This window comes from Pempheris klunzingeri, chromosome 20 (assembly GCF_042242105.1).
Source record: "Pempheris klunzingeri isolate RE-2024b chromosome 20, fPemKlu1.hap1, whole genome shotgun sequence".
NCBI lineage: Eukaryota > Metazoa > Chordata > Actinopteri > Acropomatiformes > Pempheridae > Pempheris > Pempheris klunzingeri.
This window is the reverse complement of record NC_092031.1, coordinates 6,487,014-6,508,530: the sequence shown is the minus strand read 5'-3', so window position 1 is coordinate 6,508,530 and position 21,517 is coordinate 6,487,014. Positions and strand designations below refer to the sequence as shown.

At 42.6% G+C, this 21,517-nt stretch overlaps 1 protein-coding gene across 12 annotated transcripts in view; it reads left to right on the top strand.

Moving 5' to 3' along the window:
* LOC139220386 (calcium/calmodulin-dependent protein kinase type II subunit gamma-like) overlaps positions 1–21,517 on the top strand; it is a 36,125-nt gene that overhangs the window by 736 nt on the left and 13,872 nt on the right. For 8 of the 12 annotated variants that reach the window (XM_070852481.1, XM_070852475.1, XM_070852474.1 and 5 more), the window contains exons 2-13: positions 1,486–1,580; positions 8,652–8,711; positions 12,294–12,348; positions 12,508–12,573; positions 14,391–14,463; positions 15,754–15,856; positions 16,335–16,418; positions 16,964–17,058; positions 17,580–17,702; positions 17,911–17,994; positions 18,718–18,760; positions 19,621–19,683. In XM_070852481.1, coding sequence (XP_070708582.1) covers positions 1,486–1,580; positions 8,652–8,711; positions 12,294–12,348; positions 12,508–12,573; positions 14,391–14,463; positions 15,754–15,856; positions 16,335–16,418; positions 16,964–17,058; positions 17,580–17,702; positions 17,911–17,994; positions 18,718–18,760; positions 19,621–19,683 — 944 coding nt within the window. The remainder of the gene's footprint in view (positions 1–1,485; positions 1,581–8,651; positions 8,712–12,293; positions 12,349–12,507; positions 12,574–14,390; positions 14,464–15,753; positions 15,857–16,334; positions 16,419–16,963; positions 17,059–17,579; positions 17,703–17,910; positions 17,995–18,717; positions 18,761–19,620; positions 19,684–21,517) is intronic. The other 4 variants (XM_070852482.1, XM_070852477.1, XM_070852480.1 and 1 more) reach the window with 1 other exon arrangement.

Here is a 21,517-nt window from a genome sequence, read left to right as displayed (position 1 = left end):
TTTTCTCCGGGTCCCCGAGCAGCTGCAGATGATTTGTGTAACCGTGTTGAGTAACGTTACGTATCCCTGGATCACTCAATGAGGAAGTTATTCGGTCCAGGCTGCGCTGCGTGATGTTTGCGCTGTAATGCCAGCTGGCCCGATCATCATGCTGTCAATAAATGCATCCTCCTTGTGGGTCTGAGATGGGAGGTTATCGTCAAGCAGAGGCAGCTATAGCAGCATTTTGGCGTTTACTGAGTAACAGGCAGTGACGTGTTTTCTCGGTATTTTGATGACGGCAAGAAAACCGGGCCACTACCTCCTCTGTTTCATCATCACCACCATCATCATCATCATCATCAGCAGCAGCAGCAGCAGCAGCATCTGTTGTTCTTGGCCGGCGATGGGTGTGTTTTTTTGTTTTTTTTCCTCCCTGTTGTACCCAAACCAGCGGCAGCAGGGCGACACTGCCCCTATGAAGATACTCCAGCCCCAATTTCCCGCTGCCATTTCCACTCTCTGCCTCATAATTGACTGTAATCGATGGCACTGATTGCACAGCCAGTGCACCGCTGCACATATACACACCTGTACATCCTCCACAGTGGATGTCCTGCCCCTGCATCCTCTGCAGACTGACCACTTACCTCAGTTTCTTGCACCTTAATGTGTTTTCTTATTAAAGTCAAAGTACTTCTGTCACCTGTCACCTCTCATTTACTGTTAAATAATTGAAACTAAGAGCGGAGTGGTTGGAGCAGAGTGCAGCGGAAAGTAGCACCACTCCATATATCATCAAGAGTAGTAAAAGGCAGCCTTCCCCTCTCAAGAAAACTGCATAGGGCCAGATACTGCAGCTTGTACCGGCTGTGATACAGGTACTATGAAAAGCATGCATAATTACTTGTTCTGTGGTGCTCAAAATTGAACGATCACCATTGCAGCTAGCAGGTGACGAATGTGGAGCATTCATCTAGGTCAATATGCAACTCCTCAGAGTAGGAGTTGCTTTATCCACTTCCTTTTCTGCTTGAGCAGATTTATAACTGAACGTTGTTACCTTGTGAATGTATTAAATAATGCCCATTGTTGTGAGAGATGCAACCTATTCTTTGTGCTGGCTGTTGCAAATTGAATTTCCTTTGGAGCTGTAGGTTGCATTGTATCGTGTGCCTATCAAAGATTAGCATTAGTACTTGGCCATTCATTTATAATCCATGACCTAAACTGATATCAACACTCGCGCTTCAGAGGCTTGTTGTTTTGATGCTGGTTTGCTTGATTGTTGCCCACCTTGTCAGGTTGTGCACACTGAGGCTGTGATAGTAATGTCTGTAAACTGTGTGTGTGCATGTGTGTCAAAGAGACCAAGCTTGTTAGAATATACAAAAAAACAAACCACTGCCACATGAGTTGATGCAGTTTCTAATGTCACACTCTGTGTATGTGTGAGAGCGTGCAAAATGGAACTAATTTTTGGTTGTTTATGTTCCTTTTTCTTAGGGGAGCTTTTTCAGTGGTGCGTAGGTGTGTAAAGAAGTCATCAGGACAGGAATATGCTGCAAAAATCATCAACACTAAGAAGCTATCTGCAAGAGGTATGATAACCCCATTCACACTGTCTCTGATATGTGCCTGTTTGCTTTGTTTGTGATGTATATTGTAGGGCAGAGCTTTATGATGTATAGATAATTTTTATACTGTGATAGCTGTCATTATTGATATACAGTAACGTTTCTTGAAATTCTTAAGAAAAATGGTCCATACATAAAACTACTTTATAAATACTACTTTATAAATAAAGCTACTTTATCCCATGGATGCAAAAATCGGATAAATTCATTTTGCTAGATTACTGGAAATATTTAATATATAATTAGCCCGGTGTTGTTTAGCAAAAACTCCTCTGGTTTGCGTCTTTTGTCTCACTGTATATATATCGCCTGGCCTTACAAGAAAGTATGCACATAAACAGTCCAAAATCTTCCAATAGCAGAGAAAATCTTTTATTTAACCATCATGTCTGTGGGGAGTTCTTATCAGCAACCTCTTGGTTGTTTAATGACCCTCTTTTATAAACACTGTATTGAATAACTCAATTGCTCCTCTGTGGTATCATTAGACAACCACTGTACAATGAATTGATCCAAATTTCTATGCAGCTCTCAATGGAAAGGACACACTGATGGGACTGAAATATAACAATAAGAACTGGCAGGACATGAAAGATTTCCCTTTTTGTGTTAATTGCAGCTTTGGTGTATCCACGTTGCACCGCAGTCCACTCCTGAATTTTTTTTGTTGCGTTGCTTTGCGTTACTGCGTCTCTGCATGGATCCACACCGATGTGCACATGCCTGTCATGGCGTGCCACGTTGTAATGATGACGTGAGCTCATGTCAGTGTGTCAGAACCTCCCCTGGCACCAGAATGAGATTCTTAATTGCTCTCTCCTTACTTGTATCCGACAAAATAGGACTGCACTCCTTCCTGACATTCACACACGTGTCTTCCTTTGTTCTCCTTTCCTGTACACTCTCTCATTACCAGTGCACCTCTCTTTCTCTGTTAGCCTTTCTCCCTCATTGCCTTTCTCTTGTCTTTCTGCAAAGGGGGATTGGTTTGTATTGAGGCTAATCCACTTATGCTAAATGTATCTCATCAACCACTAAGACCCCACGGATTCCATAGGCGCCTCCCTGTTTGCCCTGTTGTTGTCTGTGTGATGGCATTTGTGTGTGTTTAGAGAGACAGAGCAGGGAGTAACACTAAAAGAGCATGTCTCTGTATTGTGAGGCGTCTGTGAGTGTGTTGTAATACCGTTATTGTTCTATCCCTGCCATGAAGTGTCCACATAGGGCAGCTCCTGGTATTAATGTCCCACCCAGGAAAAGTAAGGGCTCAGCAGAAAACTGTTGGCTCTTCGCAGAGGCAGGCAGTACAATGTAGGCCTGTGTATGTGTGTTTGCCAGGGGAGAAGAAAGCTGGCCAGGAGAAGCAGAAGAGGAGGAGAGGGCGATTTTTAACAATATAGTATTGCAAAGAGATCAGTGACACTCCACACCAGGAAAGTAAGGTGAAATGAGACAGAACGAGACACGATAGAGTAAGCGAAGGAGAGAACAAGAGGATTTTGTGCTAAGAGAAGAATTGCGGTAGGCCGCCAGGCTGACGCAACACGCACCTACATAAAACACAACGTCCACACACACAGGCAGCCAGTGCGTGAGCAGGCAGCTTGCCTGGTAGGATTTGGGTGGGTTTTTTTTAGCCCGATGGGGCGAGTGTGACCTCACGCGTGGCCTGGTGGGTAAGTCTCTCAAAGCTCTGGTAAACACTGCAGTAATCTGAGGAGGGGGGAGGGGAAAATGGAGGCAGGGAGGGAAAGGAAGGAAGGAAGGAAAGAAAGAAGGAAACGAAAGGAGGGTGGAAGTGAGGGTGGATGGGATGTCAGCGATGGATGTAGGCAGTTGGCTGTGGGATAGTCCAGCCTACAGGCATTTGGGGGTGGATGCGAGTGGGTAGTAGGAACACAGTATGCACACACGCATACAAACACACACAAAACATACACCTGATTCTTACCCCAGAGAATCAAGAGTCTTTAATGGATATCTCGTTTTAGTGGTTTCAGTTTCTAAACGGGCTAGGGGCTGTTTTTTTTTAAGGTGGCAAAGAACTGAAGAACAATCAGTGTAGAGCAGATAACAAGACATAGCCCCTAAAATTTCACAAGAAATGTGACAAATTGAACTTGAAGAAAATTAGATTGAAAGGAAACAAGCTATATTAGATATGAGTTACATTGGTGAAAATTATCGACCTACAGAAGATTAAATCACTCATAATAACTTAAGAAAACAACATCATAAAATGAAACCGAGCAGTAAATCCTATTAGTTTTACATGGCAGTGTACTAAGTGTTGCAATAGCTTGAAACAATCTTTATTGTGCAGAATGAAATACTATGTCTTATTTTGTTGTTGTTGATGAGTGAGGTGAAAAGTGGATAGCTGCTGCATTGTCTGCTCCAACGCTCTGTGTGTGTGTGTGTGTGTGTGTGTGTGTGTGTGTGTGTGTGTGTGTGTGTAAATGAGAGACAGACTATCCACTTTAATGCGCTATCCTAATGCCTTTCCTTCTCAACGTTTTAATGTCCGACAGTTAAAGTCCTGGGGCTGTATGATTGTCTGAGTGAAAGTTATTTCAAATGTGTTTCCTTCCTGTTATTATTTCTTGTTCAACAATGATTTCCTCCAATGCTTGTTGGTTCCTTGCTCACCTCATGTGGCCAGTCTTTCACCAGTTATATTATTATTATTATTGCTGTTAAATCACTGGGATACAGCAGTCCCACCTGAGGGTAGCCTGGTTCCAGACTCCTGAATCATGAGCCAATCAATCAACCAATCAGATCGTGTAGGCAGGGTAAAGAATGGGGGCACCATCTTTGCACAGAGCTACCAACATCCATGAAAGCTAGTGACCGAAACATGACCACAAGAATGGTCATAAGCGTGGATGAGATTGACGGAGCTCAAATAACCACTATTAAAGAAGGACTCCTCCTGCACACATAATCAAATAGACTAGTGTTAGTATATAATATTAATACAGGTGACTTCTCCAACAAAACACATATTATGCAAAACTACTTTTCTGCTCAAATTTAGCTTGAATTATGAAGTTTGGTTATTTCATTTTTCATGTGTCAGCTGCTTCTCCAAGTATAAATAGCAGAACACTGGCTAATCATAGCCCCAGTTTGTGCCTCTTAAACACACTGTAGCTGCCGGTACTATTAGAAAACCTAATAAAAAGCCGTTGTACATGATATGAGATTTATTCCTCTGCAGTGGCCAGTAAAAGCAACACATGGACCAGCTAATAACAGTGCTTCTGTGTGTGAGTCTTGGTAGTAGAGATGCTAACCCAGCTACCATAGCTATATAGTGCTTATAGTAAGAGTCAAAGCTTCACCAGACGACCCTCTTCCTTTCCAGCAGAAAACTGGAGGATGTAACGGTAGCGTCTTGTGGCTAGTTTGTGCTAACATGATCTAACTCGTCGATATCCGTGACCCTCCTTGTCGCACATAATATAGCCATGAGGCCACGCCGCCTACAGTCGGTGCTCAGTCACTCCTCTGTTGAATTATGTAAATATGCTGTGAGGCTGACTTGCAGCAGAATTTGAGGGTTTAACAACACTTTAAATCAGCATATTTCTTGAGTCGTTGTGAGAAACGTTAAATGAACCTCTCCTAACAGCTCGCACTGTTGCGTATGTGTCAACAGAAACTGGCTAACACGAACACGCTGTCAGGCTGAACAATGAAGTGACTAAAAATTTTGATAATCGGGCAGAGCGCTTCTTGCCATTGATCGAGGGAAGCTGAGCTGACAGCTGATGGGGTGTTTTTGGTGTGTAGTGGTTACCATGGTGACAACACACTGCGTGTGCTGCAAAAATTACGATTCCACTTTTACAAGTTAAAGAGGAAGATAAATACCAATATCATTTAGACAAGCTTCTAGCTATGTTACTGCCAGACATCGGTGAGACTGTGCTTCCAATTAGTTACATTATAGACATTTTGGATGGCACTTAGTGGTGCAGAGGTATTAGACTAGCATATTAAAGGTTTACCATAACAGACTGAACTGGATCTTTAAGCCCTCAATCAGGTTTTTACACCAGTGAAAGAAGAGATGGCACCTGCACACTTGCTCCATGCCACAAAAGTTAACCCGGATTTTCATCAGGTCAGAATGTTTGAAAATCGGAAACCACACCCATATTTACATATATTACACATACCAATAGGCTGATGAGCTCTGTGATGACAGGTGTGGTTAACCATCCAAACCACCCAGTGTGAAAAAATCTATAAAATGAAAAATAAGAAATATCGGTAGCATCATGATAGCTCTCCCTACATATATCTCTGTAGAAATGAAAAAAATGTTTAATTGTATAACTACAACTTTTTCCTTATTGTGATTTGATCCAGATATCTCTTATTAAAAGGATGTTAAGACCCAGTTTTTGTAGATTTCTTTTCTCTTTTTCCTCTAACTTCAAACAGTATTTTTGAACATGGGTGATATGGGTTCAGATATATGGGAAATATCAGATAATATGTTCATATTTGTATATAAGATATGTTTTTATACTTTGAAGTATGGATTGTGTATTGCTGTTTTTCTCAGCGTATCTGTTTCTATGTACTTTATTAAATTGGTAATTGTTTTATCATCGAACCTGTCAGCTTATTGGTGTATAAATATGGGTGTGGTTTCCATTTTTCAAACGTTCTGACCTGATAAAGATTAAAACATTGTCACTATTAAACTTCTGTGGCAAGGAGCAAGTGTACCACCGTTATCCCTTCTTTCATTGACGTTGCTTTCTGATAGCCTTTCACCTACGTGATGTGCGTATAATTACCCTCTAGCTTTGTATGTGAGGCATAGAGAGGGGTGTTGGGGGTGTGTCAGGTCCTCTCATCCTCCTCAGCTGATGTAACATGGCTGTGGGTCCGCCCCATGGCAAAGCAGATGGCCAATTAGAGAGCAGCAGGAAGTGCCAGTAATTACCCTCCAGCCCTCTCTTTCCTGTCTTCTTCTACCACACACTCTCGCACCAACAAATAAGGAGATTGAATGAATTAGTGAGTGCTGCAGTGACACTGCACCAGGGTAGACAGCTACACACAAACACACACACACACACACACACACACACTCAGGGGAGCTGTGATCCTCTTCTAGCAAATGGACGTTCCATGTAATCCTCCCTCTTTCTCTCTGTCTGTCTCTCCATCCTGCGTCACTGGTGTAATTAGAAGGAGGTTCAGGTCTCTCCCTTATTCACTCGCTTTCTCTCAGATGAGGGAAATCTATACCTGCAGGGAGACGACGGGGAGGTTAGTGGAAGGTAGATGTGGAGAGTGTAGCACAGTGTTAGAGAACAGAAGACGGAGCTTCAAAACGCCATGACTGCAGCTTTAAAACTAGTCCAATTCAGCAACAAGTTAGAGAAAGTCAGGCGAATGGGAAGACATGATAGTCAGAGATGATGCAGCGGGATGCAGTGAGGGTTGCAGATAGTGCTTTTTATAATAATGTGCTCTTATATTATGCCTGTACGTACTGTAATGTATTTGTAAAAGAACAGTTGGTTAAGGTGACAGTTGATTGCTCAGTAACAGCATGTGAGTTTTATCTGAGGCTGTTGCTGCACTGGGGAAATGAATGCAAATCTTAGTGAGCCTGCTTCAGGGTGGTGTAATCGCTGTGGGGTTGAGTTTGCTTCACCACAGTGCTAACACACACATACACACATATGTACACACTGAGTCATACTTTATTTCAACTGCAGTCACCCCAAGTGACATCTGACCTCAGCTGCACGGCTCCTGAAGTGATGGGAGGGAGCAGATTAACAGTGTCATGTGGTTGACACATCAGCATCTTGTACGCATGTATACACACACTGCGACGCGATTCAATAAAATCTTCAAACCAGGATGTGCGTGCGTACATGCGTGTGTGTGTGTTGCTAGAATCCCCTCCCAGCCAGAAGTGCAAACACTCCAATGTTGTATAACTTCACACTAACCCCGTTACACACACATACGCGCCTACACGAGCAAACACGTGCACCCATTGCTACACACAGCTTCATTAATTACCACAAACAGTTTAATGGCCTTAAATAAAACCATACATGTGGTCAGTGGAGCTCTGCTGGAATGCACCTTGTGACTGATAACCTTTTGGAGGCAAATGCAGTCACTCAGCTTGAATGAGTAGTTTAAAATGGTCTGTGCTGTGACCTTAAATATTTGCCTTTTGCATACGCAAAACAAATAACCTAATACTTTTCAAATATTTACATTGACGTCCGTCTTTAATCTGCAAGTTTTTGTTTTGTTTGTCACTGATGCTCCAGTAAATCATTATCACAACAAAAGGACACTGCAGTAGTGAGTGAAATTAAGTTTAATGCCAATTAGGAAATATTCACAGCAAGGCAAAGCAATTGTCTCAGTCTCATTGTGCGTTAGACCTAGATCACCCACTACACAGTCTATGTTGTAGATGTTGTGAAATGTTTTATTTGAGATGGAAAGACATCATGCAGACCTATGCCATGCTTAGGACTGCATGATGAGTAAAGATAGTTACGACTGTGGATCGTGTGTACAAGTTCTTCTCTATTGAGTGTGTGGCTGACGACACTGCAATAAGTCAACTGATATGTCTGATGGCCTAAATGAAAACCAAGTGTTGCTGCATGAGTTTGTGTGTATTGATGCATGTGTGGCAATCAGTGGTTTATACAATATAACCATAATCTCCCTGATTCATGTCAAGTTTTTGTTGTATGTGACATGACATGGCATGACATACATTGGTGCATACTACAGGATTATATTATTGATGCTGCAGCAACATGGAATTATTTGTTGTTTCTGTGATAGCTTACTGAAGACGTTGTGTTCGTAGCCATCTGCAACATTTATTTTTACAAACACCAAAAATGAATAAATGCTAACCTCAGTTGAATTAACTTTCTAAAAGTCATATATCTCATTATCTCTTGCAAACATTTTGCTGCCCTGTGATTTAACTTGTCTAAACTGTAATGTTTCTGTCCTCAGACCATCAGAAGCTTGAAAGAGAGGCTCGTATCTGCCGTCTCCTAAAGCACCCCAACATCGGTGAGTGTCTGTGCACGTGACCAAATGTGTAATGTTTGGTTTTGTATTGTTGCTCATGCTTACAGAATATTATTCTTCGCTGGAGTGCATCAACACTGGAGCAAATATCAGGCTAATTCCATGCTGATGTTGGGTATCTGTGAAAGAGTTTCCTAAATATTGTTTAGCAAAATGAATATGTCAGGTGTGACCCACTATTAACTCGAATGGGAAAGGGGTCGTTAAAGTTGTTGTACACTGGCATATTCTGATTGTGTACAGGAGCCACAATGAACCCTTACCGTTGCATTTTGAACCCCACTTATGCCAGCCGACTGATTTATTCTGAGAGAAACAAGGGTTTCTGATATTTTTGGTAGACAGTTGCTGTGCAGATGCCTCTATAACTCGAGAACACAACAATAAACCATAAACTGTATGATGAGTTGATGTTCTACGTGCTGAGTACATGGAGGATGATCTGTGGATCCTTAAGCCAGAGGATGAATTCAAAATGCAATCGGCAGCTATAGAACAAGAGGAGGATCATGTTAAAGCTGGAAGATCACTCAGTCAATACAGAAGTTACAGAGTCACAGGGATGTCAAGAAGTGTTCAAAAACCTGAATAATATAATCATGTAAACTGAGATATAAATAACCATTCAAGTCTTACTGTCAGGTATCACAAAACAAAAAATGCTGAATAGAGGAATTTCTTAAATAGGTCTGCCTAAAATGTTGCTTTTATGATTCACCAGGCTAGTTCACACTGTGTGAATTTAAAAGACAACAGTGCGTAGACTTTTTATGTCCATTTATCATGTCATTGAGTGTCTGTAATCACTCATTTTAAATGCCAATATAGCCGATCTCACAGCACAGCTGCCATCAATTATGGACATGGTGCAGAGAGCAAAGCTTTGGCTAGCAGGCATATGGAGAATTGAGAGTGCATAGCGCTCTTGTCAGGATTGGCAGATGGAAAAAGGATCGCAAAACAGGTTGCTCAAAATTAAGGAGCACAGTCACCCGTTCTGATCAACAGTGATCATCATCACTGTGCGCAGACATGCCACCTCACCAGAAACACCTCCTGTAAATGCACAATAGGGAGCAGATTTTAGACTTTGGTTTCTTTTAGAATCTAGTTCTTTAATACCTGCAGGGGGAATAAAACTACACAAGATCATCTCTTCAATCTATTTTCAATGTGAATGGCAACCAGCACAAGCCGATATCATAATCAATGTATTAGTAGGCACGTAAACGTACTGAAATATCTTTTTAATTTAAAGACCCCAAAGAAATGTTGCTGAGTCTGTTGTACAGCAGAAGTGATCCCTGGGATCCTGGATGTTTTAACCAGTAGTTCAACACTTCTACTTTGCATTGGTATCAAGATGCTAAAAGCTCAGGGCTGCAAGCAGTGGTTAGAATTTATGTGATTGTTGCTCAAACCAATTGAACTGTTGTTGTGACAACAGAAACAAAAAGATATGTAGAGGACATCACCAGTATTGCCTTAAAGCACAAAGTCGTTAAACCCAGACAGAATGAGAGGCGACAGAAGGCTATCTCCCTCCTTCTGACAAAGTGACAACAGATCTCTGTTCTGCCTGCTAAGATGAGACAGACGCTCACAAACATGTCTGACACAGACAATGTCCTCTGCCGTCTTGACTTTTTGGTTTTATTACTTTGGACCGGTCTGTTATCACATCCCATAACAGTCCTGTAGTTGTGGAGATTTGCATTGCAGTGATGATTAAAGAATAGAATACACTGGGCTGCTCTAATGGAGATATCTAGATGAAATTGGTGTTAAAGGGCAGAGAGGGGGACTGTGACAAAAATCAATGACACCTTTCCCACTGCACTGCTTCTTGTTTCTCTTTTCCTCATGTCCTAGTTTTGTCAGCCCCTCAGGCACTCATTCGCCCCTCGCCTACTTTTCCAGTTCCTCTCCCCTCGTTGTATAGATTTCTCTCTCGTCCTTCCTCCTCTTTTTGACATTTTTTGGCATCGTCTGCATTCAAACTTTGGACAAAAGAGGGCACAAAAAAAGAGACAGATGGAGACACGAAAGCAGGAGGAGTAGGAGACAGATGGAGGAAGAGCGAGGAAGATGGGAGGAGGAGGAAAGAGCAGTCGCTCTTGTTTCTTGCTGCAGGGCCATCCTACTTCATCTTATTATACAACTGATATTCGTTTTACATAACGATAACTGTGGCTGCCTGACACTAAACCTAAGCTGCATCTCAGGCCCTTTCTCTAACGCCTGCCTCCTGCTGCCTCCTGGATCCTGCTTTGTCATTCTGCTGCTGTTTTGTTATGTTGACAGTAGGGCTGGGATGGTTACCGCATAACTGCAGTTACATGGTAATAGGAGCTCATTACAGTAATCACCACTTTATTTTTTCAATTCTCATCCAAGCACAGAGTTATCTCCATCAATAATCAGGAAACTAGATAAACTGATGACAGAAAGCATTTTTTTGGTGTTTTTGTAAACATAACATTTCCTCGTCTGGTCTCAAACCCCTGAGTTGCTGCCCACATCTGCAATTTATTTTTTCAGTTATTCACATAGATCTTGTGTTGTGTTCTTTGATCGCTTTTTCCCAGGTTGCCAATCAGAGCTTTGCACATGAAAGAGCTGGAAAATGGTGACAGAAAAACATCCCCAAAAACAGAGCTACAGGTTGTTTAAGTGGACGTACAAAAACTAACATTGAACATAAGTATACAACAAAAATCTGCTTATTTCTTTGATCAATTTGACAAAAGTCAACCGTTCAGCAACTGATACATCAGTTTCAAATTATATCAGCATGACAGATATATCAGTAACTACTGATGAGCCCCTATTGAAGGACTTTTAGTAGCCTAATCTTTAAGGCAAATACCCTACACCCAAAAGCCCTGATTCAATTCTAGCAGGAAGCTTTTGCATGTCTTACCTGTCTCCATCTCCCCCTCTTCCTGTTTATCTCCGTACTGTCGACTATCAAATAAAGGCAAAAATGCCCCTAAAATTAATCTATATAGCTAAATACCCTTACATTGAATGGTGTACTATTTTTGTCAAAAGATACTTTACCAAACAAGAAAGAACCATAATAAACTCAATGTGATTAAGGTGAGCATATGACAAGCTGTTACTACAGTTTAAAGAGCGTAAAACCTTCAACACTTCTGAAAGGAGAATCAGAAGCTACAGTCACAGCAGATATCCACAGGTGTGTGGTAATGTGCCATATGAAGAGTTGTTATTATAAAGATACATTTTAAACTACCAGGAATTTTCCCCAAACAAAATGCATTCCTGACACTGACTTTTAGTTTGAATAATAGTGTTTGGGGTTTCATTAAATGGAGGTTAATTGCCTCACCACTGGATGTGCTGTCATCACTGCGGTGAGAAAAAGCTCAATATGTCACAGCCGTAGCTGACGTTCATTTCTCCTGCTTCTGCATTTTTATTTCTATTTTTTCTATAATTTTCTCTCAACCTCTTTTAACAGTCAGACACAACAGGAATTCTTTCTTTCTTTTACTTGTCTTAATATCTCTGTCTCACTGCCCACCCTTTCTCTTGCAGTGAGACTCCATGACAGCATTTCAGAGGAAGGCTTTCATTACCTCGTCTTTGACCTGTGAGTATATTCCTTACACACACACGCACACCCTGACATTTTATCCATGCGTGTGGCTGCGGTTCGTTTGTGTATGCCGCCAACTTCTCTCTTTCTCTTTCTCTTTCCTCTTCTTCCTCCTCATCTTTCTTTCATTTTTTCTTGCTCTCTCCCTCCCAGGGTGACAGGAGGGGAGCTGTTTGAAGACATTGTAGCCAGGGAGTACTACAGTGAGGCAGATGCCAGGTAAGCGCCTCACACGGAGCTGCCCTGACCATACGAACACACACTCTGCAGCAAACATACAGCACAATCCTATTAAATTCATGAACACTCACTCTCATTTTCTGAGTGTGAGCACACAGTGGGGGATATAATTGGGTTGCTTGTATTCCTGTCAGCAAACGCATTCCCCTGTCAACAAGTGCATCAATGTACTTGTCTCTCTTCTCTCTTTGGCCACATGCACCACTCTCCACGCTCCCTCTACATTGAGGTAGTACTGAAACCATCAACAGTACAATAATCCCCACTGGCTTTTATAGTCGAATTCTTTAAGTCATCTGTTAGGCAAAAAAAGCCAAGAATTTGCTGGTTCTAGTTTCTCAGATGTGAAGATTTTATATATATGTGTATAAATTACGATGAACTGCTTATCCTCTGGGTTTGAGCTGTTGATTGGTCGAAAGAAGACATTTGAAGACATCAGCTTGGCTTCTGTGAAATGACATTGGGTATTTTACACAATTGTATGACATTTTATTGGCATTGTGACATTTGAGCTGTCTCTCCTTCCTCGCTACTTCCTCCTTCTCAGAGCCGCTGCTTTTTTTTTTTTTTTTTTTTTTTTCTCCCTGTGGCTGTATGGTGTGCAGCTTATGATGTCTGTTGTACAATTGGATTAGAGGTCTTTGCCTGTGGGGGCTTTGGAAACACACCAATTTGTGCACACAGACACAAAACGAGCCTCTGCCTTGCTCTCTCTAGCTGGGGCCGACCTTTGACCCATTAACCTTTCCGTTACACGTTACATGAACATGAGCCTCAAATAGTGGGCTCGTGGAGCCTGACACCACAGTGCGTAGGACAGTAATAAGGCGGTCGTGTACTGGCTTGTCGGAAAATTTTACAAGACCCATCGAGAGCCAACTGACTCGGCAGGCTAGTGTGAAAACATGTTCACCAGCCAGAATAGAGAAATAATGGTATTAGTAGCAGCTGAATTGACGCCCCCATTATTAAAATTGCCACTGGGATAGAGATTTATTGACTGTGTGGTGTAAGGCCTCCCACACAAGTTGCTTAGTATTGATTGTTTAAATTACAGTACCTTCATTATGTCTTTGAAAAATGATAGTGATTGTATAGTAAACGTTTGTTGTGCAGTTTAGCATAATAAAGTGTGTTCAACCTTTAATCGCTTAGCATGTAATAAAGGTGCTTTTCTTCCTCTGTATGTGCCTCTAGGCATGACTTTCATTATCTATTCAATCTTCTAGTAAATTGTTTGCTCTTTAAAATGTCATTGTCACATTGATGTCTTCGTAATGCTTGGATCAACAATCCAAAAACCCAAAGATATTTAATTTACAATGTTCAGCCAATCCTTAAATTTAAGAAGCTATGAAAAGGTCCTGTTTAATATTTTTGGCTTAAAGGAATAAGCCAGTTGCTACTTTATTCTCTTTCAATCAACTAATTGTTTCAGCTTTGCATACTACATCTTAAAAGGTTTTTTATTTTTTACACTGTTATTTGTATACATACAAGCTTTTTGAAGTTCATCATTCAGTCACTCAGCAATAGACAGCATTTGTTAGATCCGGCATTTCAATTGCACAGTGGTTGTAGTTTTATGTTATTAATCGTATAATGACTGAAGAATTATGTCAAATTTGTTTTCCTATTAAAATGCATCAGTTTTATAAGCAGATCATAATCCATCAGGATTTAAGAGTATATGTGTGTGTGTGTGTGTGTGTGTGTACGCGCATGCTTTTTTGGTAATGAAGAGCAGTGACTGACACAGCTCTCTCTGTTTGTCCCCTTTTCTCTCTCCGTAGTCATTGCATTAGTCAGATCTTGGAGAGTGTCAATCATATCCACCAGCATGATATTGTGCACAGAGACCTCAAGGTGAGTGGCTGCCCGTTGCCGTGACAACCACACACTCACACACCTCTGCTCGTGGCCATGGCAACACACAGATGGCTCTTGGTTTCTTTCTCTCTCTCTCTTTCTCTCTCTCTCTCTCTCCTCTGCAATTCTGCTTTTATTTCTTTTTATTTTCCCCTGCGTCCCTCTTCCACTGTTTTTACCCTCTATCTGTCCTCAGATCTGTCAGCTTGTCTGTCCATGAGCAGAACTCTCTGTGTGTGTGTGCGTGTGTGTGTGTGTACGCATGCTTGTGTGAGTTCATGTTGAGCACAGAGATGGTGAGTCATGGTCACGTGGAGGGGACTGTCTCTCACCTATGGCAAGGAAAAGACAAGGACTCAAACAGCACATCACTCATGAACACACACACACACACACACTTTGTACTGTTGTGAAGGGGGTCTATTATGAGAGATGAGGTGAAGGCATAGATAAACCTCGGGAGTTGCCACGACAACCCACATGACATCATGCTACCCAAGGAGCCGCGGGGGGAGGGGCTTGACCTGTCACAAATTGCTGATAGGCTCAAATACAAAGAGTAGAGGAAGAGATCTTCTCTGCTACGTCCAGTTTTCTACTTAACCCAGTTTAAGATGATGATGATAATCCTGGTAGGAAGACCAATAATATATACTGAATTGTGCATTTTCAAGCCGGCAAGGTGCAGAAAAAACAACCTCAGGGGATGTCTCAGACATGTGTGGGCGGCTTTTGTGTGTATGTGTGTGTGCATGCTCTGTGTCGGAGAATAACGCTATTACCCCGAGCGCTGCCTGTCTGATTTGTTGGCCTTTTATCCTGAGTGGGCTTTTACTGCGGCCATTTATGTCCTACTGCCCAAACAACGGCCATTTAGAACGCTGCCACACACGCTGCCTCTCGCTAAGTACACTTTCCATTTAGCATGCAGTCTGCAGTGCTGCCTAAATGACTCCCGAGTGGTTTCCATGGCTACGAACACATGCCCATATAAGGCTTTGTGGAGATTCTCAACCACCCATCCTCTCTCTACATCCTCCGTCTTTCCATTGCTTTCTCGCACCTATTCCCCACCCCCACACGAGCTGTGTCGAATACATCACATATAAATATTTCGTAAGGAAGAGCTTTACTGAAGAGTGCCTGTCACTATCTGTCTCTCACTGTCTTGATCTCCTGTCCTACATTCTGCTTCACCGTGTGTGTGTGTGTGTGTGTGTGTGTGTGTGTGTGTGTGTGTGTGTGTGTGTGTGTGTGTGTCTGTGTGTGTGTGTGTTTCTCTCTCAGCCTGAGAACCTGTTGTTGGCCAGTAAGATGAAGGGAGCTGCAGTGAAGCTGGCAGACTTTGGCCTTGCTATTGAAGTGCAGGGAGACCAGCAGGCTTGGTTTGGTAAGAAAACACAAACAGTGACACACACATATCAAATGTGTTGGAGCATTACTTGATCTGTTATTCTATCTGGGTGTTTAACACTTGATAGTTTCTATGCTTATACATAGGAATCACTGCCAAACAAGCCCTCATTCATACAGTAGGTCTGTATAGATACACATTTGGAGATCCAGCTTGGAAGCCAAAGAATATTTGTGCAAGCGTTGCTTAAGAGGCTCCCAGACACTGTCCAGTTCATGCTTAGGCCATTGTGTCTTGGCTAACAGCCGAGCTGCCAGCATTTGGCTGACTCTCCATTGGGATGAGATGATTAACGGGTATTTGCTTGTGACTCTACACTGTCATAATCTGGTATTGCATTGGAGTCCACAGGTCACTATCTTCTGACCCATTCACATAACTGCACAGAAATAGCCTTTGACAGAATTTTGATAAAAGGCATCAGTTAATGACATCTGGTTTGTCTGTTGAGCAGGGTTTGCAGGCACCCCCGGCTATCTGTCCCCTGAAGTCCTGAGGAAGGACCCCTATGGCAAGCCTGTGGACATATGGGCTTGTGGTGAGTCTGGAGATGCACCTTTGGGCGATAAACCTGTTGCAATCAGCTTGTTACTCTGCAGTAGTGGGAAACATCGCAGTCTGGCCATGTTTGTCTTTAGTCTAATTAACCAATTTGACAGACTTATGCAATTTTGATGTGCATTCTTTTCTGAACGGGTAAATATTTAAAATATATAACTGAGACAGGGTAGTTTTTGAAAGCCTCCAAACTATTGCAGTGAAAAGAAGATTTTAGCCTTAGGTTAAGTGTGTCTCTTAGAAAGAAAGGAGCAGAGAGAACCATTGTTCTCCTAGACAGACATCACAACAGAAATACTTCATTTGGCTGCATCTGTATGGAATTGTTTCATTTTCTGGTATTGAATTGGCTATTTTCTCATTGTAATATGAAGTATATTGAGTTTACTTGTAATAGAATGTACTATATGCATAAGATTGCTTTGCCTAATTTGAATGAAAGATGATGCAAGTATTGTAACATGATTGTAACATGATCTCTTTCTCAAACTCTTTTTTTTTCCCCCCCAATGTGTTTTCTGTCAGGTGTTATTCTCTATATCTTGTTAGTGGGATACCCTCCATTCTGGGATGAAGATCAACATAAACTCTATCAGCAGATCAAAGCTGGAGCATACGATGTGAGTGTGTGTGTGTGTGTTTGTGTATATTTGTGAAGGGTGCAGTGCAGGGGTTTGCTAAGCAGTTTTTGAATGTTTAATAGTGTCCAATTGAGAGCTGGTCCAAAGCTATTGATCCTATCAGGGCCTCCCTGACGCATTGCAGAGGGGTCTGTGTGTCTGTGTGTGAGAGAGGGAGACTGTGGAAACTGCAATGTGACTTGATTATCCAGAGACTGAAAAAGGAGGATACCCCTCGCCTCTCTCAGAGAGTGGGGAAGTGTCAGGCTGCTTGTTTTCTAGGGAATCTTAATAAAAATGGTTTAAAGACCTGGAACAGAAACATGTGTTCTGCAAAAAATCTGCAGTTTTGTTCTCATATCAGCCTAATTTTGACAAATTAACTCAAGACCTGGTGCCCAGATGGTGTGGATTACCCAGAAACACGTGGATGCAGACTCCACACCATCCCTTCAGGAACCATGTATTGTTTCCAATCCAGTTTCCTTCCCAACTGTCATTCCATTCTCCACTTTTCTCAGTTCCCGTCCCCAGAGTGGGACACAGTGACTCCAGAGGCAAAGAACCTGATCAACCAGATGTTGACCATTAACCCAGCCAAGAGAATCACCGCCGAACAGGCCCTCAAACACCCATGGGTCTGCGTAAGTATTCAGTCACTCACCTGACCCACCTAAGAGAATAATTGGAATTACACAGGATGGCACAGATAAGTGTGCATAAGTAGATCTGGACACTGTCCACAGGTTTACTGTACTAGAGCCTTTGAATAACTATAATTCTGTGCGAATAGATTTACTCAAACACTGAAAGTTTTTAATGTGTTTTATTTCTTATTTTGTCCTCCTGCAGCACCGCTCTACAGTGGCATCCATGATGCACAGACAGGAGACTGTCGAGTGTCTCCGCAAGTTCAACGCTCGCCGAAAACTCAAGGTAGTCATCCTTCATGTTGATTTGCCACCTTTATGTTATCATAGGACTGTCAAGAACTAAATGCTGGTGTGTGGAATTCTTTGTCAATTATTTTCTTTTTTAAACTAAATTGTTCTCACTTAGGCTGTTTTATTTAGGTAAAGTTCTTAAATGGCCACTGCTTCTTTGGTCAAATGAAAACGGATGTTTTGTAGAAATATATAAATACTCCTCAAAGATAGATAGATATATAAAAAATATTTCTTTGGTACAGATGCAGAAACCTGGTTATCATATCGGCATTTTGAACTATACCCAGCTCTGGTTGCTGTAGTTTGCATTCACAGCTGCACATGCAAACTAATGGATCAAGTAGCAGTTGTTCTTTTTGTCACATCATTTCAATTCATTTGCATAGAAGAATATGCTATTAGACTTGTAAATGTGAAGACGGTGCACATCCACAGTAATACAATACAACACAACACAACTTTTTAAATAATTAGATGCTGTTTGGCAGAGAACAAACAAACAGCCAGCACTGACTGGTTTTAGCTGTTGTAAAGAACCACACTGTGATGGAGCTGTTTTAAAAAGTAGTTTGATAAAAATGTTATTGTCCCACTAGAAATGACCATGTAGCAGTTAGTCCAGAAGAAAAACTCAGTCTGTTAAATAAAACAAAACTCCTTGCGCTCATTATACCTCCCTCACTTCTCTCTCCTCCTTCCTTTCCTCCTCCAGGGAGCCATTCTCACCACCATGCTGGTGTCCAGAAACTTCTCAGGTGGGTGTGCCCTTCGCCCTCAGCCTCCCACGCAGCACATGCAGAGGGAGAGGAGGAAGGAGAATGGATAGAGTCCTCTGCACCTCTTTTAACCCCCCTCCCCAACCACACACGCACACGCACACACACACACTCACCCACTCATTCTCAAAATAACAATATGTTTTCGTGTGTGCACAGGAGTTTTCTTGCTTGCAACATCCAAACTGATTTGAAACATGAAGTTCCTTTTGAGTCACGGTAGAACTAATTGTATTGTTAATGATGGATTATTATGAGTGCATTGCATCCTGATATATGAGCAGGCTAAAATGTGATATTCTGCCATTTACCAGATTATATGTGGGCGCAAGTTACGTCCTTGTCTGTGCTAATGTATCTCTCCCTGTGTGTGTGTGTGTGTGTGTGTGTGTGTGTGTGTGTGTGTGTGTGTGTGTGTGTGTTCATGTGGGTGTGTGTCCCTCTTTTCTGCTGCCTATGGAGCGTTTGCATGTTTGAAAGAGGGAAGCCTAGAATTTTATGAGCTTTCTATGTTGGGGGCAAGTGTGGTGTTATAAAAATAGGTGACTGCTAAGATTTTGTGTTTTTATCGCAGTCCGCTGAGAGTGACTTGTTTTCGCTGAAGCCTTGTTCTCAGCCTCTTAAGTAATTGGTCAGTCGATGGCTAATGATTTCAACCCTGGGCCTAGGAAACCACTGGGATGCACGTCTTTGCTTCAGCTCATTTCTATCAAACCTTGTGATGCGTCTGAGCTGTGGCCAGCACACCCTGTGGCTTTCTAGGCCCATGATTGAACAGCGTAAGATAGACCTGCCTAATTTGCACAGCCCCTCCCAACTGTAGCATTTCTGTCCAATAGTGGGCCGGCAGCATACCAACTCTGCTGCTGCCGCCTCCTCCACGGCCTCACTGGCTCAGGAAGGTACGTCCCAGTGACACGCCCATCCTCTCCACACACAGTGACTTCTTTGGTTCATAGTACTGGGTGGGACCCCATTACCACCCTCAAACTCTTGCATGCAGCCTCTGCCAGCATCTTCATCAACATTCACATACACGCATGCATGCATACTCACTCACTCAGATTTTGTTCGTTTAGGGTCTTATAGATATCTGTTTTCTTTGCTGTAGTGCAAAGATATCATATTTTATGCACATAGTCATGGACATCAGCATTACTTACTAGTAATCGACTCAGTTCAACCTGCACTCCAAAGTGCTTTTTACATTTACACCTCACCACCACTCAGCCTCGACCTTGTAACCTCCATTTCATCCCCTAAATTAGTTATGTCGTCACTTCGAGCAAGCTCCATCCTTACTTTCTGCTTTCCCCATACGCCCCTGTGTCCCCTTGCTCCACCCTGTGAGGGCACAGGGCAGACATGGGCAGGGGATGAGGAGCGGCATGTATCCTGGGGCCGGGAACTGACACTGCAGGGGGCCGGCAAGAGCTGGGTTGGCGTGCTGCCATCGTCCGACCTGGGTATGGTGGGAGGAGAGGGGAAAGGCGGATGCAGAGGAGCTGGGGGAGAGCTTTAGACTGAGATGGATGGGAGTGCTGCCTTTAGTGCTGCTACTGGAGCCAACTGTTGAAACATCATTGTTGTGCAGCCTTCCTGATGAATCCCGGGAGGTTAAAGGCATCCCATGTCTCATCTCCCCCTCCTGAGGTCTGTTTTAGTACTTTAAAAAACGTGTCCGCACCTCCTCAAAGGAATGTCACAAGCCACCGTGGCAGCAAACCTCTTGCCACGTTTGTCAAATACCTACTGACATTTTCCATCACCATGGACAAAGGGATGGCTGTGGTTGTTTTGAAAGTACTAAAATCAGACTCGGCTCTCATCCTGCTGGGTGGGGGTGGGTGCTGAAGGTCGGCGATTCCGATGGTGGCTCCATGGATGAAGTAGATTAGAAACAGACACTGTAGAGCAGACTGGATTTTCTGTCACCTTTTCAGATGTGAGAATCTTCTTTGCTCTACAGTGTGCACAAATCTCTCCGTAGGTAACTAGGATCTGTTTGTAGGAAGGATAAAGGTAAAATGTAAAAGGGGAGGTGACCTCAGTGGAGAAATCTATGGTGAGGCAGGTGTTACTCCTGGAATGTGTGCGACTGGTGCGTTTCGGGGTGTTTGTGGTGGTTTGATTGTCAGATAGAGCCCTCCGAATGCGGGCTTCCTCACTGAGACTGGACCAAGTTGCCTGTTTGTAAGTTTCCATGAATATCATGTGTGACATCATCACTCCAGACAAGACTCCTCAGCTCTCCTTCTCTTCAATCGTCCAGCATTTTTTTTTTTTTTTTTCGGCTTATGTTCCCTCTGATGATGTCACCCATCCCTTCAAAATTCTGGCACTTTTTTATTCTATAACTGCTTCCTTGCACATCTCTATAGAGTATGGCTTGGCAGTTTGCTCATGATGTTCCTTTTTTAATGACATGGTAGCAAAATGTGACAGAAGTGTGCATTTGAACTATTTCTGTATGTTTCTAGAAAGGTGTTTGCCTTGCTGCCTTTCGCATGTGGGTTTCCTGTGTGGTTATATCCTGTAAAATGTTCTCAGGAGATGCAACTTCAGATGCTTTCTAATCCGTCCTTCCCTGTTCATCATCGAGCTGGTGTGTTGCTTGAGTGGTGCAGCCTTCCCGCTGTGGGTCATCTTGACTTTACTCATCCTGTCATGTTGAATTGGTGATCATTCACTGGAGGAGAGGGAGGGAAGGACGGATTTAGAGAGCATATGAACATG